This window comes from Maniola hyperantus, chromosome 4 (assembly GCF_902806685.2).
Source record: "Maniola hyperantus chromosome 4, iAphHyp1.2, whole genome shotgun sequence".
Lineage (NCBI taxonomy): Eukaryota > Metazoa > Arthropoda > Insecta > Lepidoptera > Nymphalidae > Maniola > Maniola hyperantus.
The window spans coordinates 3,480,141-3,503,806 of record NC_048539.1 but is presented as its reverse complement, the minus strand read 5'-3'; the positions used below and the strand labels follow the sequence as shown (position 1 = coordinate 3,503,806).

Sequence of the window (23,666 nt, the reverse complement as noted above, 5' to 3'; positions counted from 1 at the left end):
ATAAATCAGTACCCTTATTATAATTGCGAAAGTGTGTTTGTTTGTTGGTTTGTCCTTCAATCACGTCGCAACGGTGCAACGGATTGACGTGATTTTTTGCACGAATGCCGATAAAGACCTGGAGAGTGACATATGCTACTTTTTATCCCGCAAAATCAAAGAGTTCCGGGAACGGGATGTTCAAAAAATCTAATTCCACGCGGACGAAGTCGCGGGCATCAGCTAGTGACAAGATAATATTGTCAAGCGAAGAAAAAATTTCACGGTTTAGAAACCAAATAAATCAGCGCGGCGCCACCTCTAAGATACGAGATTTCAAACGACTCGTTTGAAATCCAGCCGTCATTCACTGAGGTTGCATTGGTGCATAAGCACCAATGAGTTGGTGCCATTTTGTTTGTTCAATAACCCTGTCCATACGAAGTAATATAGTTAAGTTATATAAGTCAATGGTTCACGCACATTTTGATACCTTCAAAAAAGCAGCCTGTTACAAGGGTTTTCCATTCTCCATTTTCTCTTCACTGATTTCCGTTTATTTCCTTTACATATCTAGTATATATCTCTGTAGTATTATTTATGTTTTCACTATTTTTACTTGTATCAAAGTTTACTTTTTAAGCTTGAATTTTATTTTTTAGTAAAGTCTTCACAGAGTTTAATTCACGATTCAGGGTTGGAAGTAAGAAATTAATGTGAAAGAATAAATATGGCGAGCTCAAGTATTGCGTTAGCTTGATAATATTGCTAAAAGCTTACCTTTAACCTTACGTCTCTGCTACAGAAAACTATTACAAAAAACTTGGATCAAGTTACGACCTTTCACATTTTTCGATCTCTTTATACAAACAGTAAAAGGTATCGAATAATAATGGGTAGGCTGAAATTCTAAACGATCTAGGTTCAAAATTCAAACATAAAACTATTGGTATTGCCGTAGCTACCTATAATAGGTATAGGTACTCGTAGTTTGTAATCTTAGTTGCAGCTAAAAGGAGAAAAGTAGGGTTACTCTAAAATTACTAATGTTAAATTCAAATAGACGTATAAAAAAAACATCAAAAATTGTATTTTTGAACGTGACAAATAAGTAGGTATTTTGGTTATACACCTATTTTATGAAAGAAGTCAACAAAATTAAAGAGTCTACTATCACCAAAACTTACCTATACTTTTTTTACGTTTATTTTCATTACTAGCTGATGCTCGCAACTTCGTTTGCGTGGATTTAGTTTTTTTTAAATCCCGTGGGAACTCTTTCATTTTCCGGGATAAAAAGTAACCTATGTCACTTTTCAGCTCTTTAACTACACCCATGCAAAAAATCACGTCCATCCGTTGTGACGTGATTGAAAAATAAACCAACAAACCAACAAACCAATAAACCAACAAACGAACAAACCAATAAACCAACAAAAAAAATATACTTTCGCATTTATAATATGGGTAGGTCGATGCGTTGCTCCGTTGTCACGTGATTGAAGGATAAACCGACAAACTAACAAATCAATAAACCAACAATAAAACATACTTTTGCATTTATAATATGGGTAGTGATTAATTCACTGAAAGATTGGTATTGACTGTGTCATTAACAAACTGAATTAACGAGGCCAACTTTCCTTAAATATGCAACGATTTGATCCTACATTTTCTCTACACGTATGTAGATTTTATCTTATTTGAATAATGAAGTTTGAATGTGAAATTTTCAGCTAAGGCAAAATTGGTATATACATAAGCATTATATGGCAAGATCTAAGAGCACATCACATAATAATTATCTAAACAAAACCCCTACCATAATGTGACTAATGAAAAAAATAACGAACCTTCATAATGGAATACGACCCAAAAAACAATGAAAAAATCATAAAGTATCACTTTATAAAACACTAGCTCATGCCCGCGACTTGTTTCGCATAGATTAAGGATTTTAAAATCCCAGGGGAACTCTTTGATTTTCCGGGATAAATGTCTATTTCACTCCCCAGGTCTTTAACTATACCCATGCAAAAAATCACGTCGATCCGTTTCGCCGTTGCGACGTGATTGTAGGACAAACCAACAGACCAACAAACCAATAAACCAACAAACAAACACACTTTCGCAAAAAGGGTGCTGAGGTACCTACTGATTCATGGGGGCGTATTTGGATCTGGTATAAAATCCAATCCCAATCCAATCCATCAGCCTGTTTGCGTCCACTGCTGGACATAGGCCTTTCCAAGAGCGCGCCACCAAACACGGTCCTCCGCCTTCTTCATCCAACCGCTCCCCACCACCTTCTTCAGGTCGTCGGTCCAGCGGCCGGGAGGTCGTCCTACACTGCGCTTACCGGTACGCGGTCTCCACTCCAGAACACGTCTGCCCCATCGGCCATCGGTTCTGCGACAGACATGGCCTGCCCATTGCCACTTCAGCGCGCTAATCCTTTGAGCTATAAAATACTATTCTTCAATTAATTTGTCTAAAATGATGAGTAGTTTAGCGTAAATATAGATCGTATTCAAAGTCGTAGCGTATAGGAGCACTCTACTGCTACGGCCGTAGATTGCTTCTACGAATATGTTTGCTACATTGCATAATTACGCAGTACGTCCGTCCATACGATTCCGTAAATTAAACGTAGGATACCTAAAATTCAAATTCCTTTCACTATCATGCAATCGATAAAAGTATGTATAACAATCAGTAAATAATCTAAATCCCAAGGGGATGAAATAGGGGTTTGAAATTTGTGAAGTCCACGCGGACAAAGCCGCGAGCATAAGCTAGTATCTCATAAAAATCCCTAGACAAATTATTTAACACATTTTCTAAATCGGCTCGGAGTTGTGTACCTACAATTCCTTGATTTCATACATTTCCGATAATATTTACCTACGTAATATAATGCAGGTAACACGTAATTAACCATGTACAGTACCCGTAGTACAAGATTTTACGTCTCACCAAACCAAACCAAATTCGAGAGTCGAAATACTTCCGCGTTACAGTAAACTGGATCTTAAATGCCTTGTTTTAGCTCAAGTTTGTCTACACTTCTACAGCCAGCGCTCCAAGCGGAAACATCGCGAAATTAAAATCAGTGGCATTGAATATTTGACTTTAATTCAAGGCTATTTAGGTCCATTTTACTGTAACGCGGAAGTATTTCGACTCTCGAATTTGGTTTGGTTTGGTGAGACGTAAAATCTTGTACTACGGATACTGGGCCTTTTCTCTTCAATAATTAGATTGTTTTCGAAAAGACTGATCGATACCGACGAGAAAATAACTTTGTCATTGGAGTGTACCTTTAAATTCAGGCAAAAATAACATAATAATTTGTTTTGATTTATTAGAAACCAATTAGGGGAATGGGTGAACTTGGGGGTAGAATCAAGTTTTAGGTACATAATGATATTAGATACGTTTTGAAAACAAATAATATCTGTGTCTGTAGTTTTCCAGATATCTGTTAAAGTTCAAAGTTCAGAGTTTATGATTTTGTACATAGGTAGAGTACGCGACAAGTCGACATAGCAATCGCGTTGGGGACGCCCTGCACAGCCGCCGCGTTAACGCGATGCTAGATAACGCGGTTGACGTGCAGGTGTGCGGGGCACTCCCCCGCCTCATACCATGCCATCGTCGATTGCCATGTCGAACTGTCGCGAACTATACATATTATTTTGATTTCATTTATTCCATTACTATAACCCAATGGGATTTCCAATCCTCCCCGTATACCTACTTTAACGTAAGATTTTTTACACCTTTATTACCTGTTATCTCCCAAAGTCACCATGATCCAAACTTCATAGTCACTAATCGCTCCTCCCAGTGTTGGAGACAATACGCAGAGAAACTTTTAGCTTTTATAAAATAACAAAGGTCTGGCACGCGCTGGCTCTCCCTCTATTATTTGAGTATTCACCGCTTTGTGTTGTGTTGTCTGTTAGAGATTTATTGTGTACGAAGATTTAAATTAACTTAATAATTATTAATGACTTGTCATTAAGAGACATCAACATAATATAAATTTCACTGATGCTAATTGCTAATTAAACCATTTAAAACGACATCCATAAAAGGAACAATTTAATATACGTCATAAATGATTTACTTCCATGGAAATTAATTTTATTCGAATGGATTTCTACGTATTATGTCATTAAATTTATAAAGGACAGATTCAAATTCAGTTTTGTAAAGGCTTTTTTTGGGATATCAAAGGTTTGCGTTTGTGAATACCTGCGTAATACGGTCTGTTAAAAATATATATTTGGAAAATTGCGAGAATATAATTAATTGACTGCCTGACCCGGCCATGCCTCGTTAAAAAATTTACATATTATTCTTCTTCTTAATATATAAAAAAAAATTGTCTTGGCTGACAGTTCTATCGGACTAACATTGTTTGATTCACAAAAACACAGAATAAGTTAGAAAAAAATTGATGACTTACCTGGCGCATTGGGGAACTACCGTACCTACTGTGGGGATTCATAAAAGTGGGAATTCCGGGGTTCGATTTCTAGCAGGGACAGTTGGGCATTTATTTTACACTGCATTATCACTTCCAGATGAGATCGTAGTCAAGGGCTAACTTGTATCGGAATAAAAAAAAATTGTGACAGTAGGTTACGTCATAGTTATAGTTCTATTATCTGGTATTAATATCAAATATAATCACCCAAGTGTCCTTCACGCAAACCTCTTTCACAATATACCAAGAAAACTGCAATTATTTCGTAAAGTCGTAAATAAAATCAATAAAATCATTGACGTCTCAAGTAGAGGTGAAGGTTATGGGTGTAAAAGTAACATGTTTTCGTATGCCTTTGTGTCAAGTGCATACTGAATAAATATGAGGCTCTTAATGACGTCAGGTAGGCAGTACATGCATGTTCCTGCATACTTAATGCATATGTGTCACTGAAGCAATTATGTTGAATTAGCTTTTATGGTTGGTAATATTTATCAGTGTCTAAAGCGAAAGAAATATAAAACGCTGCATTCAATTATCTGGTAATAATGGTCGCTGGATTCGATTTCAGGTTAGGTCAAATTACAAACGACTTTTCTAAACTAAAACAATGTGTTCTAGTAGTTTTGATTGGATTTTGTGAGTGTCACTAGTAGGTGTACCTAATTTCTTTTTAAGTAAGTATAATTAAGTACAACGATTAGTATGCTTTTCGTACTACTGAATAACGAGTCGTGATGCTAAGCATTTTAAGGTTGATATCTATCTATAGAGCGCACTTGGACTTTACTCCGAGTTAAGACGATGTTAAAATGAAACAACGTCATATCGCCAGCATAATGTCTGTCTCATTTTAACTGAAACTTAAGTCTGAGCAAAGTCAAAGTACGCGCATTGAAGCCACACATTTTGTCGTTGACTCAGATTTGACGTACCTAGGTTTAGGCTGAGATCTATAGAGCGCACTTTGACTTTGCTCAGATTTAACATTAACTTAAAACGAGATAGATTTATGTGAAAGGTATACATCTGTCTCGTTTGAACTCTTAAGTCAGAGTGCGCTTCATAGATTTCACCCTTAGAGTTGACGGTGACTTGAATTAATTGTTAACAGTGTAGTCTAGGCAAACCAGACCTTTTCAAACGATTTGTTAGAATCTAAACGCACAATTTAATTTTAGAAATCATATACTATGGTATATTATCGAAAAAAATAACATTGCAAATTTATTATTTACGCAGTAAATGTCTTGTGAATTTTTGAGAGCATCTTCACTTATGGTTAGGTGATCAATGGTCCTTGAAAGCCTGTGTGAGGCGATTGACCGGGCGTTGACACGTTAATAGTTTTCTCTTTCTTGTGAACTTATAACAAAGGCTTAGTGAACTTTAAAGCATAAACATCATCGATACCAAGTCGTGAAATTTCAGTACAAAGTTGCAGTAAAGCAGTTCATGTCTAAGCTCCATATTTTTTAGGGTTCCGTACCTCAAAAGGAAAAACGGAACTCTTATAGGATCACTTTGTTGTCTGTCTGTCGGTCTGTCAAGAAACCTACAGGGTACTTCCCGTTGACCTAGAATCATGAAATTTGGCTGGTACGTAGGTCTTGTAGCAGACATTCGGGGAAAAATCTGAAAAACGTGAATTTGTGGTTACATCACACTAAAAAAATTAAATTGTGGTCATGAACTAATAATTAGTATTTTCAATTTTCAAAGTAAGATAACTATATCAAGTGGGGTATCATATGAAAGGTACCTATTCACCTGTACATTCCAAAACAAATTTTTGTTTATTTTTATGCATCATAGTTTTTGAATTATCGTGCAAAATGTCGAAAAAATACGATTGTATTACGGAACCCTCGTTATGCGAGCCTAACTCGCACTGGGTCGGTTTTTTTTCTTTTATGAGGAGGCTTGTGCCCAGCTGTAGAACATTATTATAGGCTGTAACTTCTATTTATTACTTTTAACATACCCTTTTATTACCCACTAAGGATATATTCAAGTTAGACACGTTCAGCCGTGTAGATTATTATCATTCATATCAGTAGTTATTGTTAGTTTATGATTCCGTGGCGTCACCCGTTTTAGGGTACCAGCTGATAGTCAGCACTGTATGTTCTTATGCAACAAGGCATAGGTACAGCATAATGCTGAGCTGGGATCCCTTTTCGGGTTATGCCACACATGACAGTTTGTTCCGCCGTTCCTTTGCTTGCCGCGCGTTGGGCATATGCTCCGGTGGAAGAAGCTCCGGAATAACCAGCTCTTAGTTTTAGTTAGATGTGTGGCACAGTTTGGTAAATAAACGTCATTTCATTCTTTCTTTCTTCTTACTTTAAGTTGCAAAATTTACAAAACTGCATTACTCAGGGTGTAATAGATAGGGTGTAGAACGCTATAGCAAAAACGAAGACAGGTGAACTGATGATTACTGATAAAGATAGCACAAAAACGCAAAAAATCCTGTATTTTTAAAAGTTCAGAATGTACCTATTGCAAATAAAACATCTGACTGACGCTAGAGGTTAAGGAACGTTGTATAGATAGGTGCCACGGGATCAATGCCACGTCGTAGGCGGGGCATTGACCACAAGCTTTGCACGCTATACATTGCGGCATTGAAAAATACTAAATCACTAAAACTACAAGTATAAGGCAGATGGTTATTGGTATTGGATTGTGTTTAGGTAGTATAATTACATCGCAAGTTTTCGCTGGCGTTCTAATTACATCCTGTACAACTGAATTGTTTTTTTTCGCAGAACGAAGAATCTGTTCTCATCGACGGAAACTGCCAGATACCAGACCCACTGTACAAAGCCATTGGGTCTGTCATATCGTTCTACATTCCACTTGGAGTGATGCTGCTCACATATGCACTTACGGTGCAACTGTTGGCGCGCCAGAGGAAGGGGCTGGGGCAAGGCTGGGCGGCTGGCTGGCTCGGTGCGATCCCGATCGGTATTTATGGCATTAATAGTTATCTTAACAGCACTTGCTACCCTCTACAAATCTACACTCCACTCGGCGTGATAGAGCTCACATACGTGCTGACTGTGCAACTGTTGGCACGCCAGAGAAAGCGGCTAGGTAAAGCTGGGTGGCTGGCTGGCTCGGTGCGATGATCTCGATTGTTCTCTCAACAGCACTTGCTACACTCTACAAATCTACACTCCACTCGGCGTGATACAGCTCACCTGATCTGCGCTTTGCGTTGATGCAGGGCGCGTCACTTCAGGCCGCTCGACGGTACCTATCGCATCCGTACGCATACTGAAGCGACGCGATGCGCCACTGGGTATGTCGCACTAGCGTCGCTGCACAGCGCGTCACTGCGCTGCGCTTCACAATATTCTCCCAGCCACGACGCGCAGCGATGCGCGGTGAAGCGCTGTGCAGTGTCGCTTTAGTGCGATATGCGCCATACAAAATGATAGAAATAATATTTTGCCGCTCTGTGCCGCGAGGTGAAGCGCAGCGCAACGCAGCTCAGGTGCGTACAGACCTTTATTAACCTGGTAGGTTTGACGCGCTACCGGAAAAAATCATCGTGCTTTTAAATGTTTTGTTAAGTAGCTTATCCACAGATTACAGACGGGCTAAAATTTGAATAAGTATAAAGTCATTTTAGCCGTAAGCCGTTGGGCTAGATTAGCACCAACTCTTGAATCACCAGACGCGCGCAAACGTTGTTATGAATTAAAATTAAACCGCACTTACCACAAACCGAAATCGTAATAAGATAGTTTGTTAGAACCCAACGATGCGTGCTACCATTATTACGACTAACCAAACACAGATTGCGTTATTGTGGTAACGTTTCAATGTAGGTAGGTATATAATATGTAACCACAGAACGTGATATGACCGCGTTGAATTTGAAGAGGTGTTCATACAATTTAAGACTAGATTTGGTGTAACTAATCTAAATGAGAAACAATAGCCCAGGCATGCAACTCTAACTTCGGAATACGGTAAAAGAAAACATCGTGAGGAAACCTGCATGCTTGAGAGTTCTCCATAATGCTATCAAAGGTGTGTGAAGTCTGCCAATCCGCACTTGGCCAGCATGTGGTCTACGGCCTAAACCCTTCTCATTCTGAAAGGATAACTATGCTCAATAGTGGGCCGGTGCCGTTCGTCCATAATCACACTAACCACGATGCATTTGAGAGTGACATCCTGCTATTTCCGTTCGGTTTGTTTTATTTAAGCCTTCAGTTCATCCACACGCCACGGTCTTGCGCCGCCTGAATCCAGCGGCTCCCTGCGACTCGTCTGATGTCGTCTGTCCACCTAGTGGGGGATCTTCCAACATTGAGTCTTTCGGTGCGAGGTCGCTAGCCAACCCAAGCCAACAACTTGGGACCCCAACGTCTATCGGTTTTACGAACTATCTGCCCTGCCTTTGCCACATCAGCTTCGCAACCCGTTGAGCTGTCGGTTACTTTAGTTCGCCTACGGATCCTCTCATTAGATCCTCTCATAGAGAAACTCCGAGCGTAGCTCTCTCCATGAGCGTAGCTCCATGAGCGTAGCTCCTCCGCTGAGTGACTCTGAGCATTCTTATGAGGCCCATAGTCAGCGACCATGTCTCGGATCCATATGTCATCACTGGCAACACGTACTATTCGAAGACTTTTGTCTTCAAGCACTGAGGAATTTTGGACAAGAAGACATCTCAAAGCTTCCTGAACGCTGTCCAACCGAGTTGGATTCGGCGGCTGACCTCTTTCTCGAAATTGGTCCTACCCAACTGGATTGGATTAGTAATTGGATCTCTTTAATTAGCTCACTGGGTCTTGTTTACTTAGTGTTAGACTTCGTTAGGTATCTTGTTAGGTTAAGCTACTACAAAGTCTTGAGTGTAACTTACAGAGTAAATAAAACTCGTTCAATAGAGTAGTACTTAACTGTCAATTGGTCCACTTATACTAACGTCCACGAGAAGTATACGAGGCAATCGGGGAGGGAAGGCTCCGCACACCCGCACAGACCCCGCGCTAACTCTGTACGGGCGAGCGCAGGTGACGTGCAGGTGTGCGATGCACCCCCCCCCCCCCCCGGCCTCATACCTCGATCGCTATCTTGACCTGTCGCGGACTATACCTACCTAACGCTAGCGCGCTCTAAGCGCTTTCCGTACAAGAAAATTTTACGATAATGGCGTCGATGCTGTTGTCTTTCTCTAAATTTTAATTTTTTTTTAATATTGCTAAAAAAGGACAGAACGTGAATTTTTGATTTAAATACGCTACAAATTTAAATAATAGACTCGCGACTAGGCAGCTAAAATCACGAGGTTTGACAGCTCTACACTATATTTAAACCTGTCAAACTGTGTCTGTCCTTTTCGTATTAGTTACATTAGTAAGAAAAGAGTGCGAATACTCTAAAATAATCGTAAAACTGGGGTAAAAGCGTAGTTTAATACTCACTTGAATATTAATTAATCAAATCCAACGGTAGACACGCTCTAGAAACAAATATCTATGTCTGTGGTTTGTTCGATTTCAGTTACAAGGGCTCAATAATTTAACATACAAATCTACGAGAGCTTCTATATAGAAAGCCGGTGTAACTTTGAAACTACATATTTTTACAGAAATACAAGCTTTACATAGTTTTTTTTTTGTTATTAAAATCTACATACAAATTCCTTTAAAATGATAATCCATACTATCCATATCCATACTCCACGCTAATATTATAAATGCGAAAGTGTGTCCGTTTGCCTGTCTGTCTGTCTGTCTACTAGCTTTTCGCGGCCCAACAGTTAAACCGATTTTGTTGACATTTGGTACAGAGCTAGCTTACATCCCAGGGAATGACATACGCTTTTTATCCCGGAAAACCGAAGAGTTCCCATGGGAACTAAATCCTCGCGGATGAGGTCACGGGCATCATCTATCTATCAATATTTATAATCCAGTGTAATTTAACATACGCAGGAAATGTCAAATGTATAATTAATTTTAATTGTTGTTAATTTTATTATTGGTTAAACGGATGGGTCGTGAAAAGGTAACAGACAGAGAGATCGTGAAAACCTTTAACTGTAATTCAGAACCTATGGGATTATAATTGACATTTTAAAAGGTACAAGCGGATTATGAAGGTCGAGGCTCTCTTGACGTTCGTTTCAATTCAGACAACGTTATTTGCGGTCTCGTTTGAACGTTTCATTACGTAGATCCTATTTCGTACGTAATCTTTTTCACCTGATGGAATAAACTTTCCTTTCGGGAACATAAAAGGGATAAGATATATGCTTAGGTACATAAATTATTCATTTTTCGTACTATTTATTTAATTTTATTTATTTACTAGCTGATGCCCGCGACTTTGTCCGCGTGAATTAAAAATACATATTTACAGTTGTTTAAGCGAATTACAGTTTGTATTTGTATACCGAATTACTCAAGTAGTAAACCAATTAAATGGCTAGGTATATTCAACTCAAACTAATCCGTTAAAAGCTTTTGTGTTTACAGCTAAGAGCTTTAGTGTCCACTTATATCTGAGAGATAAATACTATTCTGTTTACTTATTGAGAAGCTGTGATAGCCTAGTGGTTAGGACGTCCGCCTTCTAATCGGTGGTCGGGGGTTTTTCGAACTTTTCGAAACTATGTGCGTTTTAAGTAATTAAATATCACTTGCTTTAACGGCGAAAGAAAACATCGTGCGGAAACCTGCATGCCTGAGAGTTCTCCATAATGTTCTCAAAGATGTGTGAAGTCTGCCAATCTGCACTTACCCAGCGTGATAGAATATTGCCAAACAAAACCCTTGTCACTCTGAGAGGAGACCCGTGCTCCGTAATGAGCCGGCGATGGGTTGATCATGATGATAATGATGATCCTACTAAAACTAATTCGTTAAAAGCTTTGTGTTTACAGCCGAGAGCCGTATCCACTTATATCTGTGACAGAAATTCTATTAACTATTTACTTATTGGTCAAACGGCATTGGAATTTGAACTGCTTACACCGTTTTCACATTATCCTACCCAATGTGGGTTGTGGGAGATGAACTGACGCAGACGGAAATGACGATTCAACAAAATCAATTTCAATTGTTTAATACTAGTTTATGCCCACGACTTCGTCCGCGTGGACTACACAAATTTCTAACCATCGATATAAATAACAAGATATGCCCAAGCGAACAAAATTTTTCACGGTTTTGGAACCAAATAAATCAGCGCCACCTCTTAGATACTAATGAACGACCCGTTTGAAATCCAGACATCACTGAGGTTGCATTGGTGCTGTGGCGGTTGCCACAGTACAAACTAGATGGCACTGTTCAATCAATGACGTAGTCCCGAACAAATGTACCGCCGACAGTACTCGCACTAACAGAGTGTTCTGCAATCTGGACTATATATAGAAGTTTCAAGATACAACCGTCGGCCCAGCTGGCGCTACCGAGCACATCCAACCGCTCGGTGGGAGATCTCCCTTTGGTACGGTCGAGCCTGTACACCGCTCCCGTACAGTGCTAAAGCACCACTGAATCAGTGCCATTTTGTTTGTTCAATAGCCCTGTCCATACCAAGTAATAAATAAGTCAATGTATCAAACCATTACTTTACACCCTTGAGGGTTGAATTTTGAAAAGTTCTTTTTTACGTCGAAAAACGGGAAGAGGTCACTAACCTCAGCAATGGGAATGTAACTTTTTGTAATCAGATACAAGTTAGCCCTTGACTGCAATTTCACCTGGTGGTAAGTGATTGATGCAATCTAAGATGGATGCGGGCTAACTTGGGAAAGGGTATGGCAGTTTTTATTAAACACATACCCCTTTGGTTTCTACACGGCATCGTACCGGAACGCTAAATCGCTTGGCAGTATGGCTTTGCCGGTAGGGTGGTAACTAGCCACGACCGAAGCCTCCCACCAGTCCAAACCAGAAATTTGGAAATTATTAAATTCCTAACCTCCGACTAACAAGACCACAGCGCTTACCACTGCGCCAGGGAGGTCGTCAAGAAGATCATGACTGTAAAGAAGTTCTTGTCAATAAACATTTTTGTTACCAGAACGCCGTTGCACTTGGAGGAGGTTCCTCAGTCCTAGAGGAGGTACACCGCAGCACTCAGCAGCTTCCACGGAGACGGAGTTACCGCCCATAGATACCAGAGACCTTTGGCTACAAGACTCTAGGTAAGCTATGTAGGTTGATATGCATTTTGTGTTGCCTAGTGTCACTTCGACTATAAAATTGGTTTACCCTTGTTGAATGTCGTTTGCACATCATAAGGTATATTCCACTTATAAGACCTACATTCATATTATTATTTTAGTCTATGCCCTAAGTAAGAGATTTTACTTCTCACCAATTTTGATAGTATTAGAAAGTCGAAACAAAATAACGTCAAAGTAAAATGGACCTAAAGCTTCTTGATGTAGAGTCAAAAAGTCTGTGTCATTGATTTTCCGCTTGAAGCGCTGGGTGTAAATATAATGTGCAAACTTGAGCATTTTAATGCTAAGGCATTTTAAGGCAGTTAAGGGACATTTTGCTTCAACGCTAAAGTGTATCGACTCTCAAAATACTATCAACGTTTGGTTAGAAGTAAAAATCTTTTACTAAGCGTACTGAGCTGAGTATATAGTGCTATTCTGATTTACTGAAAGTTGTTGTCAAAAGTGGTAAAGCAATTTTATGGTTGACTATTACGATTCACGATGTAGTTTGTGGGACCAATGCATTCACAACAAGTTTTTGTGCAGCATTATGGGAAGGGACCCGAATATCGGATACTTTTTGTAAAATTAGGAAAAAAAAAATTAAACGTAATCGTAATTAGACAAAAATTAATACACGTAATCCTGGTCTCATGTACTACATGAATTTCAAACAAGTTAGACTATTGTAGCATTAATTTATTCACAAACTTATAAATTTCTGTTTAAGACGGAATGCAGGTCTCAACCAAGTAGGCTCCTAATATCAGATATCCGATAATATCAGTACCGGATATCCGATATTAGGTAGGTACCCTACTTTACACAGTAAATAAAAAAAGAAACAATACCTAGTTGTTTTGAATATAATGAACACAAAACATGTATTTAAATGTATATATTAATTAACTGAGGTATTAAACAATTCACAGTTTTAACATTCTATTGCACGCAACTTACCTACTTTACAAGACGTGACCCCTAATATCGGATATCCGGTATTGAGCAACACAGTGAGTGTATCCGACATTGGGATTTACACAAGTAATAAACAAATACAAATATCTAACAATTTTGTATTAGTTTTCCTTCAAAATTTGCTTTTTTTAAGTAAGTAAACTAGCAACGAATAAAGAAAATGAAGATATGAGCACTTACTTTCTTAGGAATATCTTTTAAAACACAGTGTACTAAATATTTCTCGTCACAAAAATTAAACATGTTGCTGTATCGACGCCATTTGTAAAGATAGCTCGATGAACGCGCTGCAGTGCTTTCATGTAGTTGCGTATTAATAGTAACCGGGCTGCTAGATAGATGACACTACTCCATATAGGAGATATTGACCTATCCGAAATTAAACACCTATCCGATAATCGGGTCCTTTCCCCTATTGTACTCTTGGTATTATTGTTGGTATATGTGGTACAGAGAGAACAAAAAGCTTAATTTATGACAGTTACTGAGTAAAAATCGAGCTGAAGATGCGTTCGGAAGACTATAAATGCATGTCGGAAGACTATAGATTTCGCTATGCTAGCATTGATGGTACATAACATTTCTATGCTTTGTCGTTCACTTATTGAGTGTTTGTTTTTTGTTACAAATGATGCGATTTATTAAATATTAAGTACTTACTCTGATGATATTAATTATGTGTATTTTGCACTTTAAAGACGGAAATAAACGAATAACGGCTATTGCACGGCAGAATGGTATAATAAATGTGCAATTATTGTGCTAAGCAAGCAGGAGTGCAGTATTTAAACCCCTTCATGCATTAAAACTTCTAATGTTGCATTGGGTATGTTGCAAACACGCTGCGTTGTATGTTTCAGGCTTAAATACTAACCTACTATCATAGCAATAGCCCACTGGTTAGGACGTCCGCCTCCCAATCGCTGGTCGTGGGTTCGATCCCGGGCACGCACCTCTAACTTTTCGGAATTAGATGCGTTTCAAGTAATTAAATATGACTTGCTTTAAAGGTGAAGGGAAACATCATAAGGAAACCTGCATGCCTGAGAGTTCTCCATAATGTTCTCAAAGGTGTGTGAAGTCTATGGCTGAAACCCGTCTCACTCTGAGAGGAGACCCGAGCTCTGTAGTAAGCCGGTGATGGTTTGATCATGATGATGATGATGATGATCCTAGCAAAGTATACTGACAATCAGGGAACAATGTATTCGTGCATGCAAAAAGCAGTCCGCAAAAGTATGATTAATGTTTCAGCTACAAATGTTTTGGCTGCAAACGGCACGTTTTCGGCGTTCATTGTGTGAGCTTTGTTGTTGTTCATTGCCTTTTGACGTTCTATTTTGGCGGCAAAATGAGTTTTTATTCCATAAGCTTGCTATATTAATGAAGGATGAAAGTAATTAAAGATTCTTACTCCAACGTCAATTTCTTCCTATACAAATGTGCAAATGTCATCTTTTAATGGCTCCACTTTTAATCCGATCTTAACATTTGGCACAGATGTGGTTTGCGTCTTTGAGAGAAATATAGGATACGTTCTATTATCCAGGATAAAAAGCCTAATGTCCTTGACGTGATTGAAGGACAAACCAACAAACAAATAAACCGATAGTGAACGATATTGTTTTAATGCACTCATATATCCTTATTCGCTATAAGATAAAATTGCACACTACAAATTGCATGCAAGGGAGACATAGCAAAGGAAAGTTGCACATGCTATTCCAAGCTTAAATTTCATTGAAACGGCGTGTTCATTAGGCCATAACATTGTTAGAAACTAGATAACACGTACGAAGGAACTATATGGAATGCACAACAAGGTTAAGCAGCTATGCATTCTTGATGAAACTTGTATTATCTTTAGCGTTTAGCGTTGTATTATCTTTCTACTCGCATAATTAATTAACATCTTACATCTCAAACTACTTTTGTCTGTACGTTGCCCACTAACTCAAAATTGTTCTATTATCAGACAGACAACGCACAGCTTAATTCGGTGGGTATGAAGGCATTAAAGTTTGTACATGAGTTTCTTATACAACGTCCCGCAAGACACCGGGCGAGTTTCCACCCCTATGTTGTCAACATTCCATCTTCGCGTACGAAACGCTTTGCGTCATCATTCCTTATACGCATGACTAGGGTCTGGAATACTCTTCCTAGATCAGTGTTTCCTGCCAATTATAATCCCGGTATCTTTAAAATGCGTCCCATCTTAGGCCACATTATTACCTACCATCAGGTGTGATCGTGGTCAATCGTGCGTCTATAATTAATTTTTTTTAAAAACGTAAGGGTAAGAAAGGGTTTTTGAAAATTTATCCCCTATGAGTATTCAAATTAGTAGCAAATCATAGTGAAATCATGATGCTGATATAGGGAGATAGCGCAGTGTGACTTCGTTCACGTGGACTACACAAATTTCAAACCCCAATTTTATCTCCTAGGAGTTGAATTTTCAGAAATCCTATCTTAGCGGATGTCTACGTCATAATAGATATCTGCAGCCCGATCCAGTAGTTTGAGCTGTGCGTTGATTGATCAGTCAGTCAGTCAGTCAGTCACCTTTTCCTTCTATATACGTAGGTATATAGATTTATTTGCTATGGTAATAAAAGTATATTTTTACAATAACATGTACTGATGCTTCACTCCATTACAATTAATAATAATGTGACATTCTGCCGTGCTCTGCCGTATCTGTCCTAAGTATGGATTAGGGAACCAATCAACATTGAGCTATGCTGCACTGTGCTGTGCTATGCCCTCTTAGAGTATAATAAAGAAACAAACAAACCCTGCTGCGCTGCGCTTTGTACGGTTGTGCTGTGTTTAACAGCAAGGATCTCGCGATACCTACGTGCTGATTCGCTCGGCATCGGCATCGGCTCGACGTAACAGTTGCGGTGACCCGGAGGCACAGCACATTGCGCAGCTCGATGATGTTTGTAGATAAAACATAGCACCAGAAAGTTAGTTGAGCACAGCACAGCGCAGCATAACTCAATGTTGATTGATCAAGACTTCATTTTAATGTCGCTTATGTGCATCGATGTATAAAGATAGGCCTATTAAATGCTTTTGCCTATCTGTAAGGGCCTATCTATATACGTTGTTGCTTATGTGTGTCTAACTGTGTCTGTGTGCTCATATCGTGTTGTGTGTGCACAGCGAGCCCGCGCCGTCAGCAATGAGCGCACTGCAACATTTCGGGGCAGAGATGTTGCGCCTGTCGCGAGGCTTGGAAGCTTCCGCTGCCGCTAAGCCATCGTGCAGAGGGTATAATACAATTGGCATTTATTTGTTCGCATCTAAATTACTCGCCGATACAGATTGTTTAGCTTACCGTGTTCAATGTTCTGCTTTTATTACCATGTTTTCCAGAGCCCTGAGGCGTTAGTGCAACTTTTCATAGTTAACATTACATGAGTGTTGAATACATCATTTATTATGACCGGACAAATATGGATTCAACGTTTCCAAATTTTGGCGGGAACACGTACCCTCAGAGTTACGTTTTCAACTTCAAAACTTATAACTCATTTTGTACGCATTATAATCACGTTCGTGTTTTAGTATATTTTGGACGACGCTAGAGATTGAAGCTGGCAATAATTCGTTTGCATGTACGCAGTTTTCAAATCAAGACCACTCGAATCGAAACCACTAGAATTTGTATACAACTTGACAGATTTACGTCAACTTCAGTGACAAGTGCAAACTTAAAGATTACGAAAATTGGCAAAAAACGGCTACTCAATCTGTATTGGTAGATACCCTAATTAATGTTGCCTTAATAACGCTTTACACAACCATTAAGTAGAGAGCAAAATATTGTTTAGTTTATAAGTTGATACAAATTTTAAATAAATCCATCCACTATAATAAATAATGTGACTATTCTGTCTATAAAAATCAAGAATTATTTTTTAAAACATTTTTCTATGAAATTTGTAATAAACTGTGTCACTTACAATCCAATTTCTATAATGGTGAAAACAGAGTTAAGAACCGTAACGCGAACTGATGACTATGTGGTTCGATTCAGGTTAAGCAATTTGATTTGACTTAACACTTTGTTCCGGGTCAGGTCAGGGAATGTATTTTTTTTATGTCATTCAATATCATTTTTCTTACAGGACAAATATATGTGAACGTGGAGGGATGCTCACTCCTGGATCACTGAGCGTCTCTTCAAGCTCCCCATCATCAATGCTCCAAGACAAACGTCGTCTGTCATCTGCAGGTGATCCAAACACACCCTTAAACAGACCTCGGAGTGCATCTGATGATGATACTAATGACGGTTTACTGGCCCCTGTTACATTGACAACAAAGTCACGAAGCTCTGAAGATGGACTGCTGCTACCACCTCCTTGCACTTGTCCATACTTTGGCACAGATTCCACTCCACCTAGAAGACAAAATACAGAAGTTATAATAGTACCCGGAGGAGACATTAACGGATGCAATGGATACCCTCGAAATGGTATGAAAGGAGACGAACCTTCAACTCCCTTCTTTAGAAGATCAAGTCGAGGAGCATCTTCTATGGTAACTTGGGAGGAAGCGCGAAGATTTAGGAGAGGTTCTAGTTTTGGTGGAGCGAGAACAACACTGTCAACCCCAGTAAGAACTATCAGAAGCCAAAGGTCTATCAGCAATCGACCCCAACCTCAACAAACGGTGAATCCAACTCCACAACGCCAATTACCAAGAGCTCATCATTCGAGGAACTCGAGTGTGATTTCTAGAAATTCCTCGCGCCATGGAAGAATATTACGCCTAGAACAGAAGGCTACTAAAGTGCTCGGAGTTGTGTTCTTCACGTTTGTCGTTCTTTGGGCGCCGTTTTTCATCCTGAACATGGTACCAGCCGTGTGTCCAGAATGTGAGAGAAGAATTTCCAGTTGGGTTTTCGATTTCGTGTTGTGGTTAGGATACGCGAGTTCGATGGTTAATCCCATATTCTATACGATATTTAATAAGGTGTTCAGGCAAGCCTTCAAGAAGGTGCTGTCGTGTGAGTATTGCACAGCGAGTAGGTAGCCGGCACCCTGGGAGCGCGTCCGGCCCTCCTCTGACCCGGGACTCGGAGCGCTCTCAGTTAACAGAAACATTCGATCTCAATTTGTATGAAATTAATACAGAGCTTTAAATAAATACGCTTTTAGCTTAGTTGTACTTTAGTTCGTGGCTTCATATGATGAGGTCTAGTTTTTATTCATCCAGCAAGAATTTGTTATGCAACGTAATATTTGTATTTTAATTAAGTATGAGTTTATTTTTTCCACAAATCTAGTCATTTAAAAAGGGTGTTATAATAATATTATTTAGGTAGTTTTTACACGAAAAAGTTCATTCGGTAAAGACGTACGACGAAATTACAAACATGAGGCATGTCTACACCGAACGAATATTTGACTCAAGAGGTTGCCGGGCAAGTCCCCACCAATTTTTCTTTTAACGACGTTAAAAGAAAATGAACGTTAGGTACCTATGTTAATTAAATAAATTCTGTTTAGTTCTAAAGATGTATAGAGTTTATCCAAAATGTGCAAAATATTAACAGTAGGTCCGATAGGTAGATATTGTCTTATTTTGACATAATTTTATAGGGGTTGTAAATGTAAAATGTTTCCAAATATAATATATTCAGTGAAACTTGTTCCCTTCGGGGATTTCCTTGCCTTAATTTTAGACCTGTGGTAATCCTCAATTACGTTAAGAACTTGCTTACATGAGTAAAGTTAGTTCCGAAAGTAATTGTGGTATTCTAAAACCGTAAGGTAAGGTGTATGTTACTTGAAATTAGTTTCTTGTGTTTGTACGAATACTTCGCATAATTAAGTTACAACCCCAATGTTAGCTTTATAATTGGCTGAAATTAAATTTGCATAAATATTATAATAACTAAGTTGGGGTTATAGGTTAAAATAAACTAGTCATGTACAAAACAGATGAGTCGCGGTGAATTATGAATACATAATTATTTCAAGACGTGTGTAAATGATTAATTAGGTACATGTATAAATTATTCACGGTGTAATTTTAATGTTGACATATTTGATTAGCAAAATTATTTAGTTCTTTAGGATAGGTTAATCTATTAAAAAATACAAAACCAAAGGTTTTTTCCAGGAGAATTCATTTCTTTTTAAATGATGTCTGACTTTTATGAAATAAAGCTCCTGCTTTGTAATTATTTTATCATAAAATAATAGGTACCTGTTAAAAAATGATATAATTTTGTCTAGTCTAATCCATTTTTTTATATAACACAATAAAACACTTGTTTTATTTTTATTCAGACAAACATACATACTCAAACTGGTTATAATTTAATTTTCTAAATAATTTAAGGTAATTTAGATATTTATGTTAAAAATATCAATTATGATGTTAGTGTTTGCCTAGTTTTTGTACGTTGACTTACTCCCTTAATAAAAAAACGTTGTTTAGTGGCTCATTAGTTAAACAATGCTTTGTTATCTCTGTTGTCTTCTTCTGGCAAATTTCAAATTACTGAAGAGAGAAAGGGAGAAATCAGATAATTATATTCATTATTCATCCGCTGAACAACGTTTATTATTAAAGCCGTAAGCTTTTAAGTATTGTACCTGTATATCTTGTAAATAAAAATGAAAGAATAACTATGAATGTATAAAATTAAATTAATTCATTCATAAACATTAGGGCTAGTTCAGACAGGAAGGAACCCGCACGTGTGACTGTGCTCTTAACATTACGCTATGTCTGAATTCTAGTCTTTATGGATATTTATTATAAATATTCGATTGAATAAAAGCTATTTGATCGTAGAAACATTTTGTTTTATTACCTTGGTTGTTCTTCTTTGGTTTGGTGGATATTATTACTTTTTAATCTAATATCAAAACCAAAAGTTAATTTTGAATATTAAAATCTTGCGCCGCCTGAATCCAGTGGCTCCCTGCGACTCGTTTGAAAACTTCTGTCCGCCTAGTGGGGAATCTTCCAACGCTGCGCTTTCTGGTGCGAGGTCGCCCTTCTAGCACCGTGGGACCCAGTGGCGTGCAGGTCATAGAGGCATAAATGCACTGCTTACCCCAGTTGTAATAGCTTTTAATAGCATAATTTTTCATCATGACCTGCCAGTAAACAGGGTCCTACTTAACTAATGCATACCCTGGCTTCAAACCCTGTGCACGCCACTGGTGGGACCCCATTGTCTATCAGAAACATGGGTCTGCTTTGGTTACATTTTGGAAACTTGCAACTTTGTAAACAAAACATAAATACCAGGTGTAACCAGAACGCTAGCAAAAACTTAGCGTTATTGTTATACTACCTAAACACAATCCAATACCAATAACCATCTGCCTCATTTTGTAGTTTTAGTGATTTAGTATTTTTCAAACCCGCAATGTATAGCGTACAAAACTTGGGTCAATGCCCAGCCTACGACGTGGCATTGACTCCGAATGACCTACTTACGCAACGTTCATTGACCTCTAGCGTCAGCCAGATGTTTTATTTGCAATTATATCGTAAACTTTTACAAAGTTATAAGATTTTTTTATACTTATTTTTTTCGCGTCTTTTCAGGGTTCCGTAGCCGAATGACAAAAACGGAACCCTTATAGATTCGTCATGTCTGTCTGTCTGGATGTATGTCACAGCCACTTTTTTCCGAAACTATAAGAGCTATACTGTTGAAACTTGGTAAGTAGATGTATTCTGTGAACCGCATTAAGATTTTTACACAAAAATAGAAAAAAAAACAATAAATTTTGGGGTTTCCCATAGGTACTTAGAACTGAAACTCAAAAATTTTTTCATCAAACCCATACGTGTGGGGTGGGGTATCTATGGATAGGTCTTTAAAAATGATATTGAGGTTTCTTTGGATATTTGGATATCCAGGTTTGGTTTTTTTCTAAACTGAATAGTTTGCGCGAGAGACACTTCCAAAGTGATAAAATGTGTGTCCTTCCCCCCCCCTGTAACTTCTAAAATAAGAGAATGATAAAACTAAAAAAAAAATATGATGTACATAACCATGCAAACTTCCACCAAAAATTGGTTTGAACGAAATCTAGTAAGTAGTTTTTGATTTATCGTGCAAAATGTCGATAAAATACGATTGTACTACGGAACCCTCAGTGCGCGAGTCTGATTCGCACTTGGCCGGTTTTTTGTAATATCATATCATTAACCATCAGTACTATATTCTTGTTATTGCCAGCGTTCTGGTTACACTCTGTATAGTAAAGCCAGCAAAAGGAGATCTTGTAAAAGATTTAAAGTATTTCATGTCCGTGACACAATAATATTAGGTACGAAGAATTTCTCAAAGTAATATTCTTCAAAAGGATTCCTCTGGCCACAGAAAGTTGTATAAAATGAAATATTTAATAGACTAGAATTTCAAACGGGCGTTTTAAAGTTATGCGGGTACAAAATTTCTAAGAGATAACTCTTAATCTCTAAAGTCAAGATTTCTTAGAATTTTGATACGATTAAAAGAGATAGGGTAAGTAGGAATCTAATTAAGTTTCCACTTTTAATTAAGAAATAGTTGAAAACAGTTAAAAGTCGCTCTCAAAGGGGTCGCCTTAACTTTCTCAAATGAACTTTTTATCAAGGAGGCTCAGTAACTTACTTTATCCAGTTCAATAAGTAGGAAACAAGCCTATAACAATTAAAGTCACCATGGAAATTTGGTCGGGAAGACCCTTTCACTTTAATTACGCCGTAAAATCTCATATATAATATACTTACCTATAATTAAATTTGGATTAAAATTAGAACCCTTAGAATACAGTAATAGTAGATATTATTAAACCTACCTTCTAGGTCAAGAAGAACATGTAATCCTTTACCACAATCCCGGGTAAGCTTCGCCTTAATCAACTCTGTCCCTTCAAAGATTTCAATTATAAACGCGAGACAGATGAGAGGTCTTCGCACATTAGCATTACACAGACTCGTCGCCGCCTCCACTCTGACTCGACTCATTGTAAAGCATGGAAATATGAACTTTACATCGTGTTCCTTACAGTGGAATTTTTTTTACATTGCAGTATGCAGGAAGCTTCGAGATGTCTTCTTGTCCAAAATTCCTCACTGCTTGAAGACCAAAGTCTTCGAACAGTGCGTGTTGCCACTGATGACATATTGATCCGAGACATGGTCGCTAACTATGGGCCTCATAAGAAAGCTCAGAGTCACTCAGCGGGCGATGGAGAGAGCTATGCTTGGAGTTTCTCTACGTGATCAAATCAGAAATAAATAAATAAAAATCTTTTTTATTCGAATAAACTTTTACAAGTACTTTCGAATAGTCGGATGCATCTACCACTGGTTCGGAATGAAATGAGGAGATCCGTAGGAGAACTAGAGTAACCGACATAGCTCAACGGGTTGCGAAGCTGAAGTGGCAATGGGCAGGGCACATAGTTCGTACATGATGATGATGTAATTGAAGTGGACAAAGCTTGGTCCACGCATCGTACACTACTTTTAATTAAATATTGAAAATTCTACCGTAGGAACCTAATAAGTAAAGGATGATTTATGCCAACAAGTGGCTGGCGCGGGTCTTGCCACGTATGAGGCGCGGACGAGGGACGGTTTCAAAACATCACGAATATATTCTAAATACATATAATATAAAATAGAAATACCACTCACTCACTGACTGACTGACTGACTAATCACGAAATCTCAGAAACTATAAAGCCTACAAACTTGAAATTTGGAAGGTAGGTTCTTTCTAGGACGTAGATGTCAGCTAAGAAACGATTTTGAAAAATTCCCCCTCTAAGGGTGTGAAAGGGGGGGTCGAAGGTTGTATGAAAGTCCTATGTTTTTGGAGTTAGAGACGTGAAAATCGACATTTAGGTTATTAGCTTTAAATAATAAAAATCTGTATAATTCAATTTGGGAAATTCCCCCCTTAAGGATGGTAAAATAGGGGGGCAATGTTTTTATAGAAAAGTTTTAACAATTGTTATTTTT

The 23,666-nt window shown here is 38.3% G+C and overlaps 1 protein-coding gene across 3 annotated transcripts in view; it reads left to right on the top strand.

The window, feature by feature from the left end:
- The window catches only part of 5-HT2B (5-hydroxytryptamine receptor 2B), a 98,036-nt gene extending 77,627 nt beyond the window's left edge, over window positions 1–20,409 (top strand). Inside the window, exons 5-8 of one of the 3 annotated variants that reach the window (XM_069509777.1) lie at window positions 7,249–7,432; window positions 12,536–12,659; window positions 16,836–16,943; window positions 17,804–20,409. In XM_069509777.1, the coding sequence (XP_069365878.1) occupies window positions 7,249–7,432; window positions 12,536–12,659; window positions 16,836–16,943; window positions 17,804–18,713 (1,326 nt within the window). In that variant the 3' untranslated portion in view covers window positions 18,714–20,409. Of the gene's footprint in view, window positions 1–7,248; window positions 7,448–12,535; window positions 12,660–16,835; window positions 16,944–17,803 lie in introns of all 3 variants that reach the window. The other 2 variants (XM_069509776.1, XM_034968015.2) reach the window with 2 other exon arrangements.
- The last annotated feature ends 3,257 nt before the right edge of the window (window positions 20,410–23,666 follow it).